A 26,210-nucleotide genomic window follows, 5' to 3' on the forward strand; every position below is an offset into this window, starting at 1 on the left:
GCAACAAATGTAACATAAAATGATATACTGAACAGGAAAAGTTTTGTGAGAGCTTTAATGGCACAAAATGTTTAGAGCTACAAGTTATACATGTACTGTAAACTGTATATAATGATACAAAGTGCTAAGTAAGTAGATGAAGAATGCATAATCACTTTGGCTCAGTTATTCCCAATAATTTCAACAACTGGTTCACTTAAAAAATCACCTTACTGGCTGAGTTTCCAATTTTCGTTTTTTATAATGGTAAATATTTTTACTACAATCAAGGTAACTTGTTACATTTTTCAATGTGCAAGTATGTGCACCTTTGCTAATGAGTCTATTTACAAATATTTTAAGCCAGTTTTCTTCAAACATAAGAAAATGAAGCCTGCCTTTTCATCTCCAATTGTAAACAGGCGTAAACCTTTTAAAACATTAACCTTAAAATTTCAACTGCTAATTGTGGAATTCTCCTTTCCAAAAATACAATCTGTTTCTGTTCACTGTAAATCTGGGTAGGAGCTACAAACATTCATCCCCTATATTAGGGCTACCAATAAATACTGCATTGTTTCATCTTATGAGAAGTTCTACTGTGATTATGTATTCATTTTTTATGTAAGATTCCATACTTTCACATATTTTAAGAAAAAGGGCAGAGCTAAATTTGTTTTTAATATTGAAAAAAATATATATACCGAAGTTCTAATCATACTACCGATAGAATCACTATAGAATTTGGAAAGAAGGCAATGAAATGACTGTAAAAAGTTGCTTTTACTTTAAGTATAATTCTTTTCTCTCCCATGATGCCAATTATAGTACAAAGTAAGGTGTATCTACTTAGTTCTCTTAACTTTTCAATTTTATTCAGGTTTTTCAAAACCAGAGGACATCAAATTTACTTTCTTCCAAAAGGTTCAAATATGGATACCTGAAATAAACAGGTTACAGAAGGCAAACTAAGTATTACCAGATTTAAGTTTAATACAGGAAGAAGATAAAATAAAAAGATGCCCAAAATTATTTAAACATCGAATGCTAGAAAAAAAAAGAAAAATAATTCAGAAAATGATTTTGGATATATCATCTTTCTTAAAGGTAAGCAGCTATATTTTTGAAAAAATTATGGGAAATTAATTCTTTTGTTATTCTCTACTATATCAATTTGCAAAACCTGATGTGAGAGAGAAAAGAGTTTCTGAAAACTGGCAAACCTGGTTGTCGTAGTGTTTTATTCAAGTCAACCTGATGTGCTTTATTTAATGAACAGATTGCTAGTTTAAAATTAACAATGGTTCTCTTAAATATTCAATAGTAATGTCTATATCATAAACAGTAATTATTTAAATATAAAACATATGGTAGTTAGTAGTATCCCTCAAAGCCATGCTGTGTGTCCTGAAATCCAATAAAATCTACTTGAAGTAACTGAGAATCCTGATGCTTTCTAACAATTTGGTCCTAAAGCTTCACATTTTAGAAAAAGAAAAAAAGTGTGTCACTGAAGGAAGAAGTTGCTGAGAGTTCTGGAGTTTCAAGAGTATAACGTACTGAAAAGATGGCTACGTGACAGAATCACCAGTGCCTGCAGAATCACAGGAATCACCTTGGGAAGACTGCACAGTAAACGATAACAAGTGAAAGATCAGAAGCAAACAAATGGCATCTTTTCAGAATTTTGTCAACTGTTCCCATGACCCAAGTCTATTTCTCAAAGTTGCACGCCTGCTTGGAATAACTCTGAAATTATTATCTTCAGGGTTTAAAGGCTTTAGACTATAAGTGATGCTTCCTAAAACAAGAAGCCTATGTTTACATCTCAAATTGGAACTCATTTCAAAGCCTCTTAGAGAGAGAGAGAGAGAGAGAAAAAGAAATACAAAAATGTAAAGAAAGTTATGAAAAATTTGCATGCAGCTAAAAAACATAAAAATTCCAAACATACACAAAAATCCCAAAGCAATTTCATGTATTTCCAGGCCTGAGACATTCCTTATCAGAAATAAAGATTCTGTATTATAGAAAAGACATTACAATATTCTAGTATTAAAATCTGCTGATGTGTTTCAGTTCTTATTCTATTCTGTATCTATTATTTGTATAGCCTGCCTCCTACAAATTAAAGTCTCTAAAGGTGGTTTAAAATAATTTTTTATTGCCTGGGATTTTTTTCTTTTCCTTGGGTTGTTGTTGTTATTTTATTTTTTTTAATAACTATAAATTCAAGTTTAGGGAAACTTGCCTTTGTCTTGGAAAAAACAAAGCTCTATTACCATTTGCTAACCTGATCTCATCTGAACAGAGGGGATGGTAGTTACCTTGCAAGAGTAAAATTTATACCATCAATGATGCAGGTCTAAGTCTGGTGGTGACTAAAAGGAGACAATAGCATTGTTGACAAAATTATAATCTGCTGGTGGCATTTGCAGAAAAGAAGCCCTTGCAAATTTCTAAACAACAGTAAACTCTGTTAGGAAGTTCTAAAGTGTCTTACAGGCCAAAAAGGGAATGAGGTTAGTAAAATGCCTCAACAGAGTTTGAATAAAATACTGGATTTCGAGTTACTGGAACTTGAATATGTAAAAATAGGGCAGTAGGTTGGGTCATGCTTACAGTGGTCTCAAGTTCAAATAAACTAACGTGACAATAACACCACTTCACGGGTCACACGCATTTCCAGGGGCTCTTCTTTCTCTTAGTAGGTGCTGGCAGAAGAGGTGCTCAGTCGTTTTCCAATATAGATGCTGAAAGGAAACAGAGTGCATCATGTTTCATCCGTTTCAATAGTTCCACATCAGCTTGTCCACATGTTGACATCTACCTGAAAACTAAAATTTTCAGTCCTTGTAAGAGGCCCTAAAGGTATATGTGTAGAGTTCCCTAATATCCTGAAATTATTACTGACTTACTTAAAACCAGTCACCAGCCAGCCAAACTGGTTTTATACAATAATGTTTATTTGTTAAGGCTACTGGCTACTGGACAGCACAGAGGCAGTGATTACACAAAGTCAAGTCAATCCCTCCAGAGTAAAACAGTCAACCTCCTTTGAGATGTTCATTTGTGGAAAACAAAACGTTCTGTTGGTATCTCAGATACAAAATACAGTAACATGCCTAATGATTTTGGCGCTCTTTGTAAGAAAAAAATCTTAAAGCTGCCCATGCAGCTTTAAAGACAGTTCTCACTGTTTTAATTCTTAAGGACCTAATATCACTTTTCCACGGCAAATGGTAAGTATTTTACCTTTATAGTAACTTAAGTAGGAGAGAAGTGAAGGAAAACAGGCAACGAGATAAATCTCCCAGTTTAATAAAAGCGACCAACAGTTTTAGCCCTCTTCTCTGCTTTCATCTACAGCAACAGTTACGTTTCCTCCAGCAAGAGAAATCTCCTGAAGGTTCATGAAAGGAAATGATAACTGCAATATATAAAACCAACACCTCCTGAGGGCAAAAGAACTACTGTGCAGTGAATACTGTAGAGAAATTTAAACTCCTACCCCTTCCCCACACCAGTCCTCACAGGACATTTACACACTCCCCTTCCTCTAACAACACCTTCCATTTTACGGTTTCTGATTATGTCCTTGCCCTCACAAAAGCAGATTAAGGACTCAAAAAAGACAAAAGGGGTGCATCTGATATGCTGAGCTTCTTAAAGGGAAGGTAAAGGATGCTGTATCTTTTTCGTATTACACACATAAAATGATCCACCAGGCATGATTAAAGAGTGTAACAGGTATATCCTGAAAAAAAATTAAGTTACTTTTTAACTCCTAAAATCTTTTAAGAACATATTTTTTTTGACTGTTCAAAATAAAAAAAATTTTAAAGACATGCCTGAAAAATTAATCTGAGAATAAATGAAAACACTACAAAGTTAAGAGCATAAAAAATAATACCCACAATTAACCTACCAATTTCATCTTAAGGATTATGCAAACTAATGGTGGGAAAAAAAACTGTTCATATCAACCGCAAAATTTACACACTAAATTTACTTTAAAATTTAGTAAACTTGAACAATTACAAACAAAAACAACAAAAGAAAACCCCAAAAGAAAAAAACACACACAGAAGGCTCACTTAAAAGTTAACATTTAGGAGATTAATATGAACATCATTTCCAAATGAGAAAAAACCCTATTGCTAAAAATGCTTATCGGTAGACCGACAGTGTATCAAATTCAGTAATTCTTTTAAGTTCACCCTATCTGCACTAAAACCTTAAAATCAAAGTAATACAAACTGCTCTCACACATACTTCTTAAACCTGGAGATAAAACATGAGGATAAAATAAATGTAAAAAACTTTAGGAGTTTACCACTACTTACCCTAGCCCCAGAGCCAAAACATGAGAAATGAAGAGAGATGGAATGAACACCTTAAGAAATTCTGCAGAGAAAATACCCCCTTTCTTCATGGCTCCACTTTTTCTCATGCTTAAAGAAGCAGAACGTTTAGGGTGCCTGAAGTGGAACTCCCTGGAGAAAGAAATTCAGAGATAAGCGTCAGAAATGCATTTGCTGAAAATACCTTGGAATTACCAGGTCCACTGCATAGAGAAGTGTGAACCAGATCAGGTGTGCTCATTGAAAAGAAACATGCAAGAACTTACTTAGGTGGAATGTTTTCAGGTCTACTGGACCAGTCAGATACCCACTCTACACTTTTCTTCAAAGCCTCAACTTCTTTCTCTCCTTCTGTAGCTTCTTCTTCTGACTGTAAAGAATTTTAAATTTAAAAAGGGAGACCAATTCCTCCTGATATAAAGACAAACCTGGACAGAAATATACTAAAACAAAGGTTGTGCATCATTAATTTTTACAGAAGGGTCACCACGAGTGGGAATTGACTTTATGGCAACGGGTTTAGTTCTCTGCGGAATCGCTGTCCCAGGAAGGTAGCTTCAGATAGTCCCTACGTATAGACAGTCCCCTTTACTGTCAAATCAAGATGAAATCCCTGTGTATTTTTGCTATCCTGGTATTTATCTAATTCTGCTGAACTTGGCAAATTCTACTGAATTATACAACGTAGCATTTAGAATTAAGCTTTTTCTATTGAGTGTTGAGATTACTCAAAATCATGAGTTGGTTCTTCGCAGTAACATTGAAAACATTAAATCAGAGATAACAATTTACTTTCAGATCTGAGTTTGGTTTTTTTATGTCCCTCTTTAAAATCGCTCAAAGATTTAGTTTTAAGTTTTTGAACAAGTTAATTTAATATTTTCCAACACAATGAAAATGTAAAGATATTTTTTCAAGATGATATACTTTTGTCTCACCTGACTGAAGCAAAGTTATCTTTGGACTAATGTTTTTTTTTTTTTGTAAATTCTCGCATAAGTTTAGAATGCTTACCTTAAGGATAAGGATCATAAGCTCTCCTCATTTATTGCCTCCCTATACATATGAGAGAAACCCTGGTGGCATAGTGGTTAAGTGCTACAGCTGTTAACCAAGAGGCTGGCAGTTTGAATCTGCCAGGCGCTCCTTGGAAACTCTACAGGGCAGTTCTACTCTGTCCTATAGGGTCGCTATGAGTTGGAATCGACTCGACGGCAGTGGGTTTTATACATATGAGGTTACCAGGAGTTGAAGTCGACTTGATGCCAACTAACAACAACAAATTCCTTTTATTAATCCTAAATTTGCCATTTTCAGGTTGAGTTCCAATTGTTAGAATTCCAGAATATTGTAAAAATGCACTTAATTCAAGTGTGTAAGATTCATACTTCTAACTGAATCAATAATTCTCTCTCTAAGCCTACATCTATTCATATAGAGAATTCTGGTCATTTTAGCCTATTCGTACATGGAAGTCTCCTATCTTCTTATCACTTCATTTTTCCTTCTCTGGCCCACCTCAAGTTCTCTTAGGTCTCTAAACATGGTTACTAAACTGCACACTGTGGTCTATGTACAGCTAAACCACAGTTTTACAAGAGGGAAAGAAGACATTTTCAGTTTGATTCAAAAACACCTCTAATGATATCCAACACTCCGCTGGCCTCTGTGGTCTCAGAAGCACACTGCAAAAATGTCTTCAGGGGACAATCTACAGTCTATTTTCTCCTACAAAACTGAAACTGTAGAAAAACTAGCATTATAAAGTATAGTTTGACTGGTCTTTTTTCTAAATGAATTGCCTTAGGCTTCTCCTTACTGTAATTCAACCAACTATTTCAGCTCATTCTCATGATCTTCTCAGCTCTCCTGACATCAATCCCGTTCACTTTAATGGAAGGAGCAGGGTCACACACTCAGATCTGGTTTCAGTTCTGGTTCTATCACGTATTTGTTGTGTGATCTTGGATAAATAACTTTATTACAACAAAGCCTCACTTTTCCTATTTGTCCATGGGGAATAATCTCGTCTTTTCACTGGACTGAAAACATTTAAAGTGGTAAACTTTTTTTTTTTTAAATAAACACCTAGAGCATATTTAATAAATGTTAGCGCCTTTCCCTTCCTCCTCCTAGAAAAGCTTGAAAATGCCATATATTCCTCTTACTGAGCAGATATGAAAATATTCAGTAAGAACAAGTACCATGACAGCTCTTTGTTCACTATTTTTAACTGTTTCTTATCTCTAAGTGTTCTTCTCATTAATGAAAAAATCCTTTTTCTTAAATCTCAAAGTAATTTTTAAATTGTAATTTCTTCATTTTAAAAAAGCAACATAAAAGGCTTTATGAAAGCCTAAAAAAATTACCCCTGACTTCTCCCTTATCAAAAGTCTTACTCTAGCAGATCTAATGTTGTTCTTATAGGCGTTAGGCTGCTTTTCCAACATTTAACCTTGTTTAAACTGACTGAAAATTGATTGATACTACAGCTTACCCCTACCTGATAATAACCAATGTTCTTGTACTTAGTTCTTTCTGAGTAGGGGTTACACTGGCAATCCTACCACAATTTGACAGAGGCCAGAGTCTTACATTTTTCTTTCCTTTGGAATTCTAGGGCGATTGAAGTCAGGTCTAGAATGCCATTTAAATTCAATGATCAAATTCAGTAAGTTTAATTGTATACCTGCCTCTCCATAAGCCAGGACAGTACTTATCGAAGTGCTCCGTTAGGTTATTAGGTAAGTTATTGGGGGGGAGGAGGGGAAGGAGACTAAGGTCAAATAAGCTTGGAAACACTTGGTTTAATTAAACAGATTTTTTTCCTGTGAGAATTTTCAGAGCCTTTAAAATCAGTACTCAATCACCGGGATGACACAGGACTGGCAGCATTTCATTTTGTTGTGCATGGGGTCACCATGAGTCAGGGGTTGACTCAATGGCAGCTAACAGTAACAACAAACATGCTACTATGTACTGTGACTATTAGGGTAAGAGGGTTGGGGAGCCTGGGGGCTGCTTTACTTTCCACTTACTTCAGAACTGTGTTATGGAGCTTTCCACTGAGTAAATGTTCCTCAGAACACATTTTGTGACCTTGAAGAGGATAACACCTGTTTCAGTTTTTCTATCTGCAAACTCAAAACACTAACGTGGAACACTGGACTGATATAAACAGGAATTTCTAATTCCTTTAGGGCAACACAACCAAAAATTCTTAGTAGAGAAGCAGCACAACACGAATTAATTTCAAAATCAAAACCTTAAAACAGTTTCAAACTATCTTTATTAAGACATCTTCCTATTCTTTAATATATTTAGCAAAACATATTTCTTAAAAGACATTTTGTATATTTCCTACTTCTTTATTGTAAATCAGAAAAATAAAAAACACACACACCTGAGAGCTATGGTCCCTGCTAGTATGCATTTCTACATCAAACATAATCTGTCCATCTTCTTGTGGGGAAGGGCTACAAGAGAAAGAATTTAGCCATTAGTTTTAACTCTCATTTTGTCAAATAATTAGCCTCTACTGGAAATTAGAAAATTAAAAGTTACAGCAGTATGACTGTAAAAAGCAGTAACTCAGAAAGATCTGTACATCGCAACCCCCATACAAGAGAGTCAGTATTAAGGAGCTAAATGAAATAGAGCACTCTTATTCCCATAACGCTTTGAAATTATTTAGTGATGATGAGTTCCTTCACAATGATAAATTTGCAAAGGTAATACCAGCTGAAGACAGAAGACCGTCACATTTTCTTACTTTTACTCTTTTCCAATAAAGGTGGAATCATTTTCAAGTTCAGAAAGATAATTTGGGGTTATTTTTCTCAAAGTTCTTCCATCAGGAGGCAGAGCCAAGATGGTGCTATGAACAGAAGCACCACGCTGTCTCTCTGCAGCAAAGACCTGAAAAACTAGGTAAAACAGTTACAAATGTCACTCCTGAAACCCCGAGTACCAAATGAAGGAATAAAGAACTTGATCAAGCACTGAATGGAATAAGAAACTGACAGAGAACAGGGAACGAGAAGAGCTACGGAGTGGAGGTCCCATACCAGCTAATGTGCCTGGATTCACCATCTTGGGCTGCAGCCACCAAAGACCTCAGATGGGGTATATGGGAAGGCAACTTCACAGAGCTCCCAACAGAAGATAGAACACCTGGTAACCAGGGATACATGCTTTCCCACCCCACACCCTTCTTCCCTGTACACAGCCTCCACTGCTTGCCAACGGGCCATGGTCAATTGGCCAGAGAGATACCAGTTCACTGTCACCTAGATTCGCCATACTGGACCTCAGCTATAAAGACTGAAGACCAGGAGTATGAGAAGGGAACTCCACGGAGCTCCTAGCAGAAGACAAGAGAACCCAGTAACCAGGGATATACACTTTTCCATCCCCCATACCTCTTCCCTCAACGCACCTTCTGTTGCTTGCCAACAGGCCATGGTTGCTCAGCCAGAGATACTGGTTCACTGCTGCGGGGGTCCGCTCTGACCCCACCAGCTGGCCCCCTCAGTGCCATTTTTTGTTTGTTTGTTTTTGGTTTCTATTTTTGTTTCCTTGTTTTTTTTTAATATTGTTTTTTGGCTTCTTTTGTTGCTTCTCTCTCTTTCTCCCGTCCTTCCTTCTCTTTCTCCTTCCCAGCAAGCCCCATGTGCCATCCCGTCCCCTTCCCAATGGACCATGATTTTTTGGTTTGTTTGCTTTGTTCTTTTGTTTGTTTGTTTATCTGTTTGTTTTCTGTGCTGCTCCCCAGCCCTGTGCCATCGCCTCCACTTCGTGCTACCAATTGCCCATCCCCGCCCTTCTACTGCCATTGGCCCCATCCCGCTGCACCACCGCTGAGTGACCAGACCCACCTACCTGGACAGGGTGGTAAGAAGTATCGTGCCCACAGGTAAGCAAGCAACAAAACACACCCGGCCTACCTACCCAAGAAAACCAAATAAAACCAAAAAAGCAGGACAAAATAATCGAATCTACTATAATAGACTGAAAAAAATAATTCCTGAATGTCCCAGAGACAACACACGATATCAAAACATATAAAAAAAAACAGGAGAGGACAGCTCCAGAAAGTGACCAAAACAAAACACCAGATGATCTTCTGCTAGAAGAAAAAGCACTGGAACTACCTGATAGGGAATTCAGAGCTCTAATACTCAAGAGATGAAGGAAAATGCAGACAAAAATAAGGGAAAAAAAAAGACAACATCATGGAAAAACCAAAACCAAACCTACTGCCGTCAAGTTGATTCTGACTCATAGCAACCCTATAAGACAGAGTAGAATTGCCCCACAGAGTTTCCAAGGAGCACCTGGTGGATTTGAACTGCTGACCCTTTGGTTAGCAGATGTAGCACTTAACCACTAAGCCACCAGGATTTCCAGATCGTGGAAAAGACAGACAAAGAAAGGAAGAAACCAGGAAAACAATATATTAACAAATTGCCAAAATAAACAACTAAAAGCATACAGAAACAACAATTAGAAATCCAAAAGATAAACTAAAGATTTCAGAAATGGACAGTGCAACAGAAGGTTTTAGAAGCAAATCTGAAACAATGGAAGACATGATAAGCAAAACTGAGGGCAAATCCTTGGATGCCACTTTGAGGTCAAATCAAGAGAAAAGAATGAAGAAAAATGAAGAAACCCTGAGAACGATATGGGATACAATTAAAAGCAAAAATCTGTGTGTGCCTGGAGTTCCTGAACAGGGGGAGAAAACAGAAAACACAGACAAGCTCACTGAAGATTTGTTGATAGAAAACTTCCCTAGTATCATGAGCTGACTGCCCAAGAAGCTCAACAAACCTCACACAGGATAGACCCCCCCCCGCCTAAAAAAACACCAAGATATATCATAAATCACACTCGCTAAAACCAAAGACAAAGAAAGAATCCTGAGAGCAGCTTGAGAAAAACAGTCACAGACAAAGGGGAAACAGTAAGATTAAACTCTGATTACTCGGCAAAAACCACGCAGGCAAGAAAGCAACGGAATGACACATAGAAAATCTTGGAAGAAAAAAACTACCAACCAAGAATAATGTATCTTGCTCAAATATGATGGCAAAATTAGGACATTTCCAGATAAACAGAAATTAAGGGAATATGTAAAAACTGAATCAAACTTAAAAGAAATATTAAAGGGAGTCCTTTGGTTAGAGAACCAACATTATCAGACAACAACCTGGAATCTAGCACATAAACAGCATCAACCAGATACCAACCTAAATAATGAAGTCTCAAGGATAAAACAAAACTAAAAAATTTACAACAGGGAACCAAAAAGGTCAATCTGTAAATGACAACAATGTAAGAACAATAAGACAGAGAATAAATGGTGTAGGTATACAATCTTTAGATGGAGAGAAAGTCAAGGTGTTACCATGTAAAAAAAGACTGGTTTAAACTTAGGAGGATAGAAGTATATTTCAAGGTAACCACAAAAAAAGTTAACAAACCTACTCATCAAAATAAAGAAGAAAAACAAAGTCTCAGCAAACACAAAATCCACAAAAACAAAAGAAATGCAAAAAAAATAAACAAAAGTAATTCAGCACAGAACAGTGAGAGGAACAAACAAAATGTGAGCACTACAAAATGACAGCAATAGACTCACACCTATCAATAATCACACTGAACGTAAATGGCTTAATTGCACCCATAAAGAGAGAGTGACAGAATGGATTTTTAAAAAAAGGACCCATCAATACGCTGTCTACAGGAGATACACCTTAGGAACAAATACATTTATTAAAAATCAAAAGATGGAAAAAAATATATCAAGCAAACAGCTACCAAACAAGAGTAGGGGTAGCAATACTAATCTCAGATAAAATAGACTTTAAAACAAAATCCACCATAAAAGACAAAAAAGGGTGACAGTCCACCATGAAGACATAACCATAATATCTATGCACCTAATGACAGGGCTCCAAAATACATAAATCAATGTTCTTCCATCTGGGTCGCTATGAGTTGGAAATGACTCAATGGCAATGGGTTTTTTTTTTTTTTTTAATTACGATGTTATCTGCCTTTCATTCTCATCTTCTCATGAGTGTATGAGTTTTTTCAGCATTTATATGATGTATGATTTCACAACAGATGTATGATTTCACAACATATTGAATGCAAAAGGACATGAGAATCCAGCAGTTTTCTATTAAGCCAGGTAATTAGAGATTTGCAAAAACATCAAACAATGCTGCTATTCTTATTCATTTTTTTGTTTTGCAAAATTGTTTTTCTATTGAAAAAATTTAAAATGTAATGAGTTTATTATTTTAAATTAATAAATACATATTTAAATTTTTCTGTGTTAACTTCTAATATGGCAAATATCAATACATATAATTCACATAAACAAGAGTGAAAAGGGGTGCTGAGACCAAAAAGTTTGAGAACCACTATTCTACTTATTTCAGAAATATTTGGAGATATTTCAGAGCAAATTATATAAGCTTATATGTGAAGCAATGGGTTTTATATACATATACATTAAATTATATAAGCTTATATATGAAGCAATGGGTTTTATATATGTATATATTAAAAACAAAAACTGTTGCCATCGAGTCAATTCTGACTCATAGCAACCGTACAGTACAAAGTAGAACTGCCCCATAGGGTTTCCAAGGAGTGGCTAGTGGATTTGAACTGCCAGCCCTTTGGTCAGCAGTCAAACACTTAACCACTGCACCATCAGGGCTCCTGATTATATAGCCTTTAATGAAAAATTCAAAGTATACTCCTAGAATTGGAAACCCTGGTGGCGTAGTGGTTAAGTCCTACGGCTGCTAACCAAAGGTTCGGTAGTTCGAATCTCCCCGGCGCTACTTGGAAACTCTATGGGGCAGTTCTACTCTGTCCTATAGGGTTGCTATGAGTCGGAATCGACTCGACGGCACTGGGTTTGGTTTTTGGTATACTCCTAGAATACAATTATTTACCAATTAATTTTTAGACAAAAACACATGATCATAAACCTTAACTGGTATAATAGATTAATACAATATGTTAAGTTATCTTCTTAACTTTATCAACGATTCCTTGTGTAATCACAGCAAATCACTGGAACTTTCACTACATCCTCCTCTCCCTCCATCAAATGTTGTTCTTGTATGCTGTAAAGTTTATTCCAACTCACAGTGACCCTACGGGACAGAGCAGAAATGCCCCATCGGGTTCTCAAGACTGTAATCTTTATGGAAGTAGACTGCCACAACTTTCTCCCTTGGTGCAGCTGGTGGGTTTGAACTGCCATCCTTTTGGTTAGCAGCCAAGCTCTTAACGACTGCACCACCAGGGCTCCTTCTTCTCTGTTAAATAGGGATGAAAAATATGTGGGGCTTAACTTGCTCAAAGGAACAAAATACTAACTACTAAGTTACCAAGAGCATGTGTACAATGTTAATGTATAGAGATGTTGGCGAAAGACTACCAACTCAAAAATATATCATCAGCGATATATCAGGCTGATTAGGCCTAGAACTCTTAGACTATGATAATGGATATAAGAGATTCTTTATGGGGATAAGAAAACAGAAAGCTGGTTCTATATCAAACAAATATATTACATGCATTCAGAAATTTTTTTTGTTAAACTAGAACTGTCATGCTAAAGCACAGGAATCAACCAGAGTGAAGCACTCTTGTTGTCTTCAGTTTACTATCACTGAGCTCACAACGACGTTGGATTCATGTCCGGAGATCCAATTAAGGCCTAGCCTTACAGAGCCATGACCAGGTCAAGGCAGTCAGAATAACAATCCCACAGAAGCATTACTCTAATGTTATACTCTTCTTACCACTGGCACCAATCTCACAATAATACTAAACTTTTCACTGGTAAACTGTTTACTACTCTTAACAATTTGGAATGCACTAGAGTGCCAACCATGGCTCATAGTACAATCACCTAGAGAGCTTCTGTAATATTCTTATGTCTCTACCCAACCCCTGACAACTAAATGAGAAGAATCTCTAGGGATGCGGTGTGAGAATCAGTATTTTTTGAAGTTTCCTGAGTGACTCTAATGTGCAGCCAAGGTTGAAAATCCCTACAATAGGATGGAACACAAAGCAGAACACATAGGGTTTATATTCTACAACGAAAGCAGTGACAAAAATACATCTATGGAATAATTTTAATTAAAAATATACATAAATCAGTTCTGGGACTAATATCCAACAATCCTAAACCTTTCTGTCTACAAGAAACATTTCTCAACAACTGGTAAATACAGAGATGCACGGCAGCTCAAACAACATGGATTTTGAAGATATGTTTAAATAGTAAAGTGTGTTAATCAGATATCCCAGGAGAGTATTACTGAGCTGGAGTTCTATGCCTCCTCTAAAAGATAATCAGAGCCCAAAGACACATATGCTGAGGGACAGCAAAGTATTCAAAACCATTCACCACCATACCTCTCTTCACATGTTTAGAAACCTAAGCACGACTATGGGAAAGTGAATCGATACTTGATCACAAGTATACTAAAACCATAAATGAAACAAGATGGCCAGAAAAGCAAATGGTAATGTTTTCTCTGCCCAATGACAGCACCACGTGAACAAAAGGTCAATGGACACACTGGTACCAATGATCAAGAGTCATGTACTTGGATGTACAAAAGCCTCATCAACAGGCCCGTAACAAGCAGAAATCTGCAGAAACTAGCATATCAGCAAGTCCTATAACATAAATATAAATCTTCATTCAGAAAGACCAACCACTAATGCTGGAATCAATGGCAAGCCGCTCAGAAAAGAATCAGCTGCTCTGTTTCTGCTTATGACAATAGCCATCCCAGGATGTAAGACGCACAGTGACAAGTGAGAGATGAGACAAGGGTGGGGGGGGCACTGTGTACCACAGTCCTCTGGTTGCCTTGCTGACAATATCGGATTATAAACCAATCAGGAACTGCATGCATAATTTAACTTGGGTTTCTTTTTACTTTTTCTGATAAGTAATAATACATGCTATGTACAAAATTTTTACAAAAGTACAAAAATATTCAGAAACAGAAAATTACCATCCATAACTCCATGCCCCAGAGACAATTACTGTTAACATTTTAAAATGTTTCCTTAATATTCTTCCTGTGCATTTGCATTTTCTAAATGATTAAAATCAGTTAGCTCTTAATTAACCAGAGCATAATTCAGTATACCATAGTGTTATGAGTTTGCCACACAGTATGGCTGTTACTAGACTAAGAATTTTTAAATACATCACGATGCTAATTTCTCTGGGAAAAAAAAAGTTTATACTAAAAAATAAATTAATGACTTGGTTTCATTCTACTCATACTTATGTATCTCTGTATTCTTAGCTTTTACCCTAAGTAGTCCTTAATTAGTGGAATTAATGGAACATAGGAAAATGAGGTCTCAAATAAAACTTCCTATGAGAAAACTGAATGGCCTTCAACAGTAACTATTTTTACACAGCTTAGTTGGTACTCACTGTGAAAATATTGCCATAGCTTATATGAGTCAAACATTTACTAACTGTTTACGACTAGCCAGGACCATTACTGTCAAGGATACAAAGAAGATGAAAACATGACCCCTTCCTTTTGAAGCCTCATAATCTAGAAGGGAAGACAACTACATACAAAGGTAACTAATTCAAGGCAGACTGTGATCTGTGTAATAAATAGGGGGACAAAGTACAAAGGAAAATAGGGGACACTTAGAATACTTCTGTAAATAAATATTTACGCCACTGAATTTTACACTGACAAACATTGAAAAATAATTCAATCTGAGTAAGAAAACAAACTTAATCTGAGGAAAATCAATGGAAATTTAAAATACTTGTCAGTTAGCTGTCTGATTTATATAAGCATGTTGCAATAAATTAGGAGTCATATTTTGTTAAATTAAAAATTTAAGCAAATGAATTTTAGACAAGCTAAAATTCATCTTGCTAATGGGAATTAACCTTGTAAAATCACAACTCATTCAGGCAATCCATTTGTCTCCAGAGTCCCACCAAAACGTGGATCTCACTTACCTGTCACAGTGAGAACTGCCCCTTGAACTACTCTGTCCTGATTCATGCTGTGCGTCCAAAAGAATCTTCTCCATGTCTCCATTGTGGATAGAGGATGAAGAAGGTACGTGCTCTAGTCCCCCATTTTTCCCATTGCCATTATCATTGCCATTGCTGCTGTTCATCGGCAACTCCACCCAGGAACCTGTTGGACAAGTCAGATAACTTAACCACAGCAGAAATGAAATCTGTCATGTGCACACAGGCACCAATATGGTGAATTCCGATAAGAATTGCGACTTGCCTCGAACCAACCCAAAAACATTCTGAAGAAAATAAACAAAAAGCAATAAAAAGTCTAAAAACCTATATAGTTCTATTCCTGAAGTACATGCAATCATTCAACTTAGAACAAGCTGAAACTCTCAAATTAATCTTTAAACAAGAGTCTCTAGCCATTTGTCTCTCTAGTTTAATCTTAGTTTATGTACAATCAATAACTAAAAACTCTGAGGCTGCATTTCAGAAAATAAAGTTACTTGATTACAAGACAGGCTACTCACCTTTGATTTTTAGGAAATATACATATTTATATACATACATATACACACACACACACACATTCCATAGTCTACCTCAGCTATTTAGTCGTACCCTGTCCACAAATGAAATCAACATATGGCTCATAAATTCATAAGGGTCATCTAAATAAGTTAACAGCTATATACTAATTAGCACAAACAACTGAGAAGCTCCTCAAGAGAGAACTTAAATACGATCACAAAAATTTCAATTTGTGTATAAACCTGGAACATAAATACTTTTGAGATGATAATGCTAAAAATTCTGAAAAAAGCTTTAGCTCTATCCCACTAATTAATTTTCCTTTATACCTCACTTCTCCTATTCTTTTCTCCCTTTTCTATACACAAAGCATACCTTGTGAACTTGCCTCTTTTCTCTTCTTTCCCACAAGTGCCTACTTTCTAGAGTTTTCATTAAGCCTTGTTGGTTTCAGGGGAAAAACAAGTATGCATCTGCTACAAGCAGACGTTAACTTTTCTTAGGCAGATAATCCAAGGGGGTGGAACCACAGGAAAACAGAGAAGTGGCACTGGTAATTTGGATAGGTCTTGAAAATATTTATTGCTCCAATGAGTTTGTTGAACACATTACAAAACCCAGAACACATTAAGGTGCTTCAGTTTTAATAAGAATTCTTAACAGTAGCCAATAAACCAACTTCACAATAAAAAGTGTTATGGCGTATTTTTTTCATCATTTCCATTCCCTACAACAAATTTTGTTTTAAAAAATATAAGTTAGAGTCAAGCAGGTTGGTGAGGACATTCCTCTAACTCCCAGCAGAAGTGTTAGAGTTCTCTGCTGAACAGTCTTCCATCAGTAAATCAAAATAATCACCAAAGCAGACTCCAGCTCTAAAACGCGCTCCGCACAAGGGGATAACTATACCAGACCCAGAACTGAACTCAATATCCTTACATGAAGGAAAAGCTTAAAGGCAGACTTGGTTAGGAATCTGACTCCAACAAAATATACAATCTTCTGAGTTTCAGGTTCCTCATTTGTAAAACAGAGAATAACACAGTGTAAGTAAAGTACCCACCTTACAGGGCTGGTGTAAGGACTAGATACGGTAACATATACAATGTGCCTATTAAGAAGGAAATGCTCCATTACATGCTAGTTAAAAGAGTTTATACTTGTAGCATGCTTAGAAAAGTGTATTTGCTAAATACAGATTAAGTCACCCTTTCCTCCTTTTGACCCATTTACGCCAGCCCCAGTGGTTGTCCGAGCCCCGTAGCAGCTGCCGCTAAGTCGACCGGACTCACGAGAGCCCCATGTGTGTCAGAGTAGAGCTGTGCTTCACACAGCTTTCAGTGGTTGACTGTTCAGAAGCAGATCACCAGGCCTTTCTTCCGAGGTGCTTCTTAGTAGACTTATACCTCCCACCTTTTGGTTAGCTGAGCACATTTACTGTTGGCACCACTCGGGACTCCGTCACAGTTCCATAATCACTACCAATTACTTGAGACTGACTTGCCAAACAACAAAGTTGTATGACATCCCCATAGCCTAGTTTAATGTACACATGAAAGTAGACATTGACTAGACAGAAATAAAAATGGATCAGCAAATTCACCTAGCAAATCTAAGATAACTCTGACACTGAAAAAAAGTTAATATTTGGAGTGCCTCCGTGTGACAGTTAATGTTATGTGTCAGCTTGGGAGGCCATGATTCTCAGTATTATGTAGTCACCTCCATGATGTGATCTCATGTGATCAGCCAATCAGTTGCAAGAGTTTCCCTTGGGAGTGTGGCCTGCACCCTATATATATATATATATGCACACACATGTATATACACAAGTATATATATATATATACATACATATATGGATATTCTGACAAAGCTTGCCTCCTCTGGATCCTGTTTCTGGCTCATCATCATCTGAAGTCCCGTTCTTGGGATTTGAGCCAGCAGCTTGTCGTCTGATCTGCTGACTTTAAGATTCGCCAGCTCCTCAGACCTATGCGCCAGCAGCCCGTCATCTAACCTGCTGACTTTGGGATTTGCCAGCTTCTGCGGCCCTGTGAGCCAGCAGCCAGCAGTCTGACCTGCCGATTGTGGGTTCGTAAGCCCCTGCAACTACATGAGTCAGGAGAAGTCTCCAGCCAACGTGTGATCCATGGACTTTGGGATCTGCCAGTCTCCACAGCCCCGTGAGCTGTTTCCTTGAGATAAATCTCTCTCTCGCCATATGTGTGTGTGTGTGTGTGTATACATGCTTCACTAGTTTTGCTTCTCTAGAAGACCCAGCCTAAGACACTCTGTATATAAAAAACATGCCAAAACCATCCCTAAATTTAGAGCTCTGCAAAATATTTTAACTGGCAAAATAGAATGAATATTGGCAACCGATGCTTTTTTTTCCTACTCCCACTGTTCCTAAGACTTTCACACTTATTTTCAAACCAATAAAACCAGTTCTTCCTGTACAGAAGCCTAATATGTAACCAAAAACAAAAAACCAGAGCTGCTCTGACAGAAGCAGAGCTAAGGAACCAGGAGTTCCAGATGGGTCTTTATATAAAAACCAGTCTTCCCTAAAATAATTAATGTTCACTTGAAGTATTTGATCAAAGAGAAAAAAGGCTGAAACAATACCAGGTTTTCTGAACTTTCATTTTTTGAAGATCTTCCAAACCAGTATCTGAATTCTACTTTCTTCACTAAAAACACGTAAACAATCATAATCTAATGTATATTTCAGGAACCTGAGAAGACATACAGAAAAGCTTAATAAAAATGATCTCCATGGTTACCTTAACATCTTATACCATAACTCAGATTTCTACTTAAGGCAAACTATATCTGTTTGGCTATAGTGCTACAACAATTAAGAGCACAGACTGGAGCCAGACTCCCATTCTACCTCTTAGCAGTAGTTGTACGATGGACATTCACTTAACCTGTGTTTCATCTGCCTCATCTGTAAAAAGGGGACAATAATTGTATCTACTGCATAGGGCTGTTGGAGCCCTGGTGACGCAGTGGTTAAGCATCTGGCTGCTAACCAAAAGGTTGGCAGTTCAAATCCACCAGACGCTCCTTGGAAACCCTACACGGCAGTTCTACTCTGTCCTATAGGGTCTCTCTGAGTCAGAAACGACTCAACGGTTTTTTTCATAGGGTTATTACGAGGGTAAAATGAATAAAGCACACAGAAAATGAATTATATGAAGAACAGGGCATCAAGACTAGAGGAAGACTCATTAACAACCTGCGATATGCAGATGACACAACCTTGCCTGCTGAGAGTGAAAAGGACCTGAAGCACTTACTCACGAAGATCAAAGACCATAGCCTTCAGTATGGACTGCACCTTAACACAAAGAAAACAAAAATTCTCAAAACTGGGACCAAGAAGCAACATCATGACACGTGGAGAAAACACAGAAGTTGTCAAGATTTCATTTTACTTGGATCCACAATCAACTCCCATGGAAGTGGCAGTCAAGAAATCAAACGACACACTGCATTGGGCAAATCTGCTGCAAAAAAAAAAAAAAATCTTTTTAAGTGTTAAAAAGCAAAGATGTCACTTTAAGGACTAAGGTGCACCTGACAACCTATGGTATTTTCAATTGCCTCATACGCATGTGAAAGTTGGACAATGAATAAGGAATACTGAAAAAGAACTGCCGCGTTTAAATTGTGGTGGTGGTGTAGAATAACGAACACACCATGGACTGCCAAAAGAATGAACAAATCTGTCTGGAAAGAAGTACAGACAGAACGCTCCTTAGAAGAGAGGATGGTGAGACTTTCGTCTCACAGACGTTGGACATGTTATCAGGAGGGACCAGTCCCTGGAGAAGACATCATACCTGGTAAGGTAGAGGGTCAGCAAAAAAGAGAAAGACCCTCGATGACATGGACCGACACAGTGGCTGCAACAATGAGCTCAAGCATAACAACGATTGTGAGGATAGTACAGGACAGGGCAGTGTTTCATTCTGTTGTACAGAGGGTTGCTACGAGTCGGAACTGACTAGACGTCGCCTAACAAGAATAACCTCATAGGGTTGTTACGAGGATTAAATGAATAAAGCGCACAGAAAAATAAGAAAGGTGCCCAGTAGATGGTGTTATGAAACTGTTAGCTATTATTATAATTATACTCCATCATTCTAAAGGAAACCCTGGTGGCGTAGTGGTTAAGTGCTACGGCTGCTAACCAAGAGGTCGGCAGTTCAAATCCACCAGGCGCTCCTTGGAAACTCTATGGTGCAGTTCTACTCTGTTCTATTGGGTCGCTATGAGTCGGAATTGACTCGACGGCAATGGGTTTGGTTTTTTTGGTTGGTATCATTCTAAAAAATTTATTACAAAAATGATGTGTTCACTTAAGGAACAATGAGTTTCTGTTAAGGATGATTAAAAAACTGGAAATGGACAATAGTAATGGTTGCACAACATGGTGAACATAATTAAAGGCACTGAATTATACACGTAAAAGAGATCAAAATAATAAATGTTTTATTATTTTTACCACAATAAAAAAACTGTATTCCTCCAAAATGTAAACATCAGTACATAAAGTAAAATTAGTATCTTTCCTCCCAGCTTCTCATTCCTCCTCTAACAGGATGCTTTCACATGCAGACTTCCAGAGTTCTCTTTAATACAAATATAGTTTTGCTTTTGTTTTATAAAAATGGAATCCTATTGTACATATTTTCTGTAAGTAGTGTTTCACCCAACAACTTGTAGATGTCTTTCAATGTCAATGAATATCAACGCACTTCATTCTTTTGAACAACTGCATTATAGCCCATCATAAAGAGATACCATACTTTAACCATTATTCAAATGGTAACGGTTTAACCATTAACCAGCTAGTTGTTTCTAATACTTTGTTATTACAATCAGGGCTTTGGCAAACATTCTGGAGGGTAGTTTGACAATATGTATTAACAGCCTTTAAAAGGTAGAAAAAGGTAGATTTCCTTTAATTCAGTAATTCTCTTCCAGCCATATCATGTATGGCAATAAAAAGTGCTGCAGAGATCGTTATGTACAGATATTCATGAAAAGGCTACACATTAGCTCTATCTTTAAGGTGAAAAAGTAAACTTGTCTTTCTCAATAAATTAACTACATATGTCTTTTCCCCATTACCTAATTCATTCCTGATACACACCCTCAGAATTTCTCAATGTTCTCTTACCAGTGCTCACAAAGTCCATTTTACATGGAAAGGAAACAAGTTATGAGGATTGTGCTGTCCAAGTAATACAAAGCAGAAAAAAATCTGAGTGAATTCTCTTCCTAACAAGCAAGTTTTAAAATTAAAACCTGTAGGCTCTTTATTATACTCCAAGATACTTATAATTGTTCTCTTATATCAGTTTGTACATAGACAATGACATATTTCCCAGTTTAAGCTTTTGAGAATTGTTAACAGATTTTCAGAGAATCCATGTTTCTATATTCTCTAAGGGTAGTCCTGAAGGTTAGTCAAATAATTGTGACTACATTTATGACTGTATGGTGTACATTCTTTACAGTTTTAAAATCACCTGTTCAATTCTTCTCTTGAATAAAGTGGCTTAAAGGAAGTGGAGAGAAGGAAGAAGTATTTTGACTCATTTTCCACCCCCAACCTGAAAGGTACTACAACACTCATTTAACCAGGGGTGACATATTTCATTATACTTTATCCTCTTTCCTCAAAGCCTTTATTTTAAGGATCTGACGCTAGAATCCAGACCAAGAATAATTATTGGCATTCTCTAAAACAAAAAAAAAAGTTTAGTCTTTTTGAAGAAGTTGGTACTTATATATACGTTACGTATATTTTCAAGAGTATTACAACGCAGTGAAGTTTTATGTGTCACAGCCTTCTCACCACATTCAGGAAGCAAGTACATCATGGTTGAAGATGTTTAAAAAGAAAAAAAAAAGGGGGGTGGACTGGTTTATTCCCACTTTAAACAAGAATTATGCTACTACCTTGATTTTTCTTATACTACCTACCAAAACTCATGATATAAATCTACTATACAAATATTAACTAACTTGATGTTTTTCTTAAGAATCAGCAATTGGAAAGATAATTTTGGAAGTAGTTCAGATATTTGCCCACTAATACGTAATGAAAGTGAATGGCCCACCTATAGCAGTAAAGTAAAAAAAAAATTAAAAAATAAAAATCAGGGTTTCATTATTCCAAATATTTCAATAATTTGCTGTTAAAACTCTGCTTTTGACTCTTGAACTAAAGATAACATCCCAAACCAGAGATAATCTGTACAATGAGTTTAATCTGTTTTTCATAGTTGCGCAACTTTACTCAACAAAGTATTTCAACTTATCTGCAATTTGGATAGTTTTTAGATGCCTGAATACGCTGATTTGCTCACTCTTGTTTTGTTCGGTTCAGCGTTGTGTAATGAGCTCCCCCACAAAAAAAAAAAAAGAGCAGAGTAAGAGGCAAGGGGGAGTAATTAAACATGGCATTATCTAGAAAGTTTTTCAGTAACTTTTAAAAGCTCATTCCACACCAAATATACTTTTTATCTAGCAGATTTCCCATAGAAACATTCTGATATCATCTGTAGGTTGATTATCCTTCCACTTCAATAACAGCTAATGTAAACGTAGCAACCACTGAGGGGCAACCACTGACTGGCCAAGGACGTCAAACACCTCATAGGTCTGTCAGACACAGGCACAAACAATCACACAGAGCTCAATCTCATTTTTTTATTAAATGGTCACAGGAAAATTAAAATCCCTTTGTTTTCTGTGAAATCATGTACACATATTAACCAAATAGATAACTTTTAAGTATCACAGGACAATAGTGAAGACAATTAAGAAATAAAATACTGAAAAGCTAGATTGCCTCTGTACACCGAGTAGAATAGCATGCTGAGAGAATAAGACACACATGGTTCGAGGATTTTGGACCACTGAAAAAGAAGTGTACCAAAGGAGTACTAGACTGGGTGACAGTCAATACCTAGACTCTAAATCCCAGCCTGGGCAAAACACTTTATTTCAAGTAAATTCTAATCTGTTTTTTCACCTGTAAGTAAGAAAACCCACCGCGGTGGCTTCGATTCCAACTCATAGAGACCCTACAGGACAGAGTAGAACTGCCCCATAGAGTTTCCAAGGCACACCTGGCGGATTCAAACTGCTGACCTCTTGGTTAGCAGCCGTAGCACTTAACTACTATCCCACCAGGGCTCCCCTGTAAATAAGAGGGGACAGTTATTTCTAAAACATCTCTTTCCATTCTAAATTCCATGCTTCTAAGAGTATATGCGAAAAAATGGTAATCAGTTAAGAATGCATGTTAATATCTAATGCAAGTAACATTTAAAGGCACATAAATTAATCCTAATTTACTGTGAGAATACTGCACATGCAGAACTGCTGAATTGGTGTTTTTGCTGTGTATATTCTCAACAATAAAAATAAATAAAATTAAATTAAAAAAGAAAAGATGGAGAAGAAGCAATAAACAATGAATACGTCTTAAAATATTCAAATTCTATTCCCATGTTTGTGGGAACTCTCTTTCCCTAAAATAATTTTTAGGCCTTGTTGGAAGAACCTCTTTATGGGTGAAAAATACTGCAAGCCTTTTAAGCATCCAAGTGATGTTTAAACGATTTCCTTTAGCCATATGTTAACTGCCCTAACTATCGCTGTCATACGAGATGCATTACAGAAAAACAAGAACCTTTTAAGACGACTCCGAGCTCTAAATTAAACAACTGGAAATAACATTACGACGAGATGTCTGAGCACCAGAATATTATGAAGCAACTGTATTTGGTCGTAACTCAATATCGCTCATTAACTTTCAACTATTCATGTGTATGAGTGTTTATAATTCCATATCTGAAAATTCATTTCCTCAGACTGTGATTTGTGCAGTTCAAGAGGATGTTTATAAACAGCTTTTCTGGCAGACAATCTAGTCGTTTAAAAACATTACTTCAGCAACTTTGAAAAATATCCAAAAAAAAAAAAAGTAACACAGCTTCCTCGCCTCCACACGTGATTCAAGTAACCATTAAATTACCAAATGAATTTATTTTCCTGACGCGACCGTGGTAACAAAAGAACGTACCCGGAGGGCTCACGTTCCGAAACCTGGGGAAGCCCAATTCAGCGACGTTAGCTAGTGATGCAAAGGCTTAAGCTCCATTGTACACCTGACCCTGGCCACGTCCCCCAGCCTTCCTCCCCTCCGCTGCCGCCCGCCGCCCGCCGCCCGTCCGTCCATCCCCCGGCGGCCCCGCCGCACGTCCCCATCCCTTCCCACGTCCCCTCCGCGGCCCGCTCCGCCCACCCTCTTCGCCCTTTCCTTCCTCCCAGCGCCCCAACGCCCGCCTCCTCCAGGCCTCGATTGGCTCCGCTTCAGCGGACGCACCACAGGTGGAAGCGCCTCGTCTACCAGCTCGCTGGGCGTCCCAACCCTCGTCTCTTCCCACCCACCTGCACTCCCTAACCCTGAACAGAAGCAGGACCCAACTCAATATCCGAGAAGGTAGAAGAGACAGGCGAAAAGGGAGACAAGAGCACCTCATCTTGACAGGTGAGGGGAGCCGTCAGTCACCTGAACATCCTCGGCCTTAACCAATAAGCTGCCTTCTGGTCCCCCTTACCCCCCGCGCTAAGCTTGTGGTGGCGGCCAGACCAGCGCCTCCTCCCCCATCCCCTTTACCAATCCCGCCGGGCCAGCACTCACTGTTGAGGCCGGCTGGCGGTGGCAAAGGCGATTCGCCTTCCTCGCAGTTGTTGTTGTTGTTGTTGTGCAGGGGCGGCGGCTGCTCTACTAAATTAGAAGACATTGTCAGTGGCTGTAGGAGCTGCGCCCGCTGCAGGACCGTCTGTGGCTCTCGGGCAGCAGCACAACAAGCCGAGTCCCCCGCCCCCTTTCCTGCGCGTGCGCAGACCCTCCCCCTGCTCCTGACGTCAGGGCCCGCCCAGGACACGTGATAACAACACAGCCAGCGGACGGGGCGGCGGGAGGAGCCACGGACGTGGAGACGCTGGAGTCAATCTGACGCGCGCGCCAGGAATGAATTGTTGCACGTAATAATTTGTACTGACCCAGTGGGATGAGTTATGGTGATGGCCCTGGGGTAGAGGATAGGGGGAAGTCTGTAATGAGGAAGTGTAACGTGCCCATGTATTAGCACCCAAATCTCCCACACCTACTGGGTCAATATTGTTTTATCCAATCTGTGAGCATTTATTTTTTAATGTCTGATAAGGACTCAGTTTTGTAATAAGTATTGTGGTGACAAAAAGGAAGCAAAAAACCTTGTGCTTCCCCGTCATACCCTCAAGTAAAACTGGTGAAATATAAACACCCCGAACAGGGAACAATGTATGGCAGTCCAGACTTTTTTGTTCCGGGTCAATAACTTAAATTTTAATTACAAACGTAACACGCAATTGTTGTAAGAATAGCTGGAAAATTTCAGGAAAAGGTAGAGAATAATCACCCAAATCACCTAGCTTAGATAGATAGCTGCCATGGGGTTGACCACCTTCTGTCAGTTTGTTATAATGTGGCTTGGGTGTTGCTATGATGCTTGAAGCTATGCCAACGGTTTTCAAAATACCAGCAGGATCTCCTGTGGTCTAATGCTTCCAGAAAAAGACAGATTAGGAAGAAAGGCCTGGCAATCTACTTCTCAAAATCGGTCAATGAAAACCGTATGGATCACAATAGAACTGTCCGACTTCCTTGTTTAGACACGTCATCAGGAGGGATCAATCGCTGGAGAAGGACTTCGTGTTTCATAAATCACCGGGCCAGTGAGGGACAGGGAGACCCTCAGTAAAGTGGATTGGCACAGTAGCCACAATAATGCACTCCCCAGCCATCAGTTGTACGTAAAGTTGCCGTGAGTTGGAGTCAACTGCATGGCAGCTAGCTAGCTAATTTATCTCTGCAACCTTATTTTATGTAAAGACATGTATCCTGTGTGTGGTTGATACTGAACTACTTTATGTTACTGAATATTCTAACTTCTTCATATTTCCATGTCCTCATCTAATTTCTTTGTCTGATTTATGTGTGGCATACATTTTTTTCAGTGTCTTGTCACTTGTGTTTTAACATTGTTTCACCCTGAAGATATCTAATCCATCAGTCTTAGAAGGCTTGGAGAGACCTTCACCAGGATTATAGAAGTAGTTCTTTATAACATTTTCTAATTCTTTTATAGGTTTAGTTTTTACATCTGAAATTTGTTTTTGATATGTTG

At 37.9% G+C, this 26,210-nt stretch overlaps 1 protein-coding gene across 2 annotated transcripts; it reads right to left on the reverse strand.

Annotated features, from left to right (window-relative positions):
- Window positions 1–38: 38 nt before the first annotated feature.
- BNIP3L (BCL2 interacting protein 3 like) lies at window positions 39–24,872 on the reverse strand. 2 transcript variants are annotated; one of them, XM_049866368.1, is made up of 6 exons: window positions 24,680–24,872; window positions 15,400–15,583; window positions 7,747–7,819; window positions 4,610–4,713; window positions 4,326–4,475; window positions 39–2,732 (listed from the first exon to the last, which is right to left on the reverse strand). In XM_049866368.1, the coding sequence occupies exons 1-6, from the start codon at window positions 24,780–24,782 to the stop codon at window positions 2,684–2,686; spliced, it is 663 nt and encodes a 220-aa protein (XP_049722325.1). In that variant the 5' UTR covers window positions 24,783–24,872; the 3' UTR covers window positions 39–2,683. The 2 variants fall into 2 exon arrangements, with proteins under 2 accessions (XP_049722325.1, XP_049722326.1); XM_049866369.1 differs by lacking the exon at window positions 24,680–24,872 and adding an exon at window positions 16,318–17,697.
- Window positions 24,873–26,210: the final 1,338 nt, after the last annotated feature.

The sequence above is a fragment of the Elephas maximus genome, chromosome 22, assembly GCF_024166365.1.
Source record: "Elephas maximus indicus isolate mEleMax1 chromosome 22, mEleMax1 primary haplotype, whole genome shotgun sequence".
NCBI classification, from domain to species: Eukaryota; Metazoa; Chordata; class Mammalia; order Proboscidea; family Elephantidae; genus Elephas; species Elephas maximus.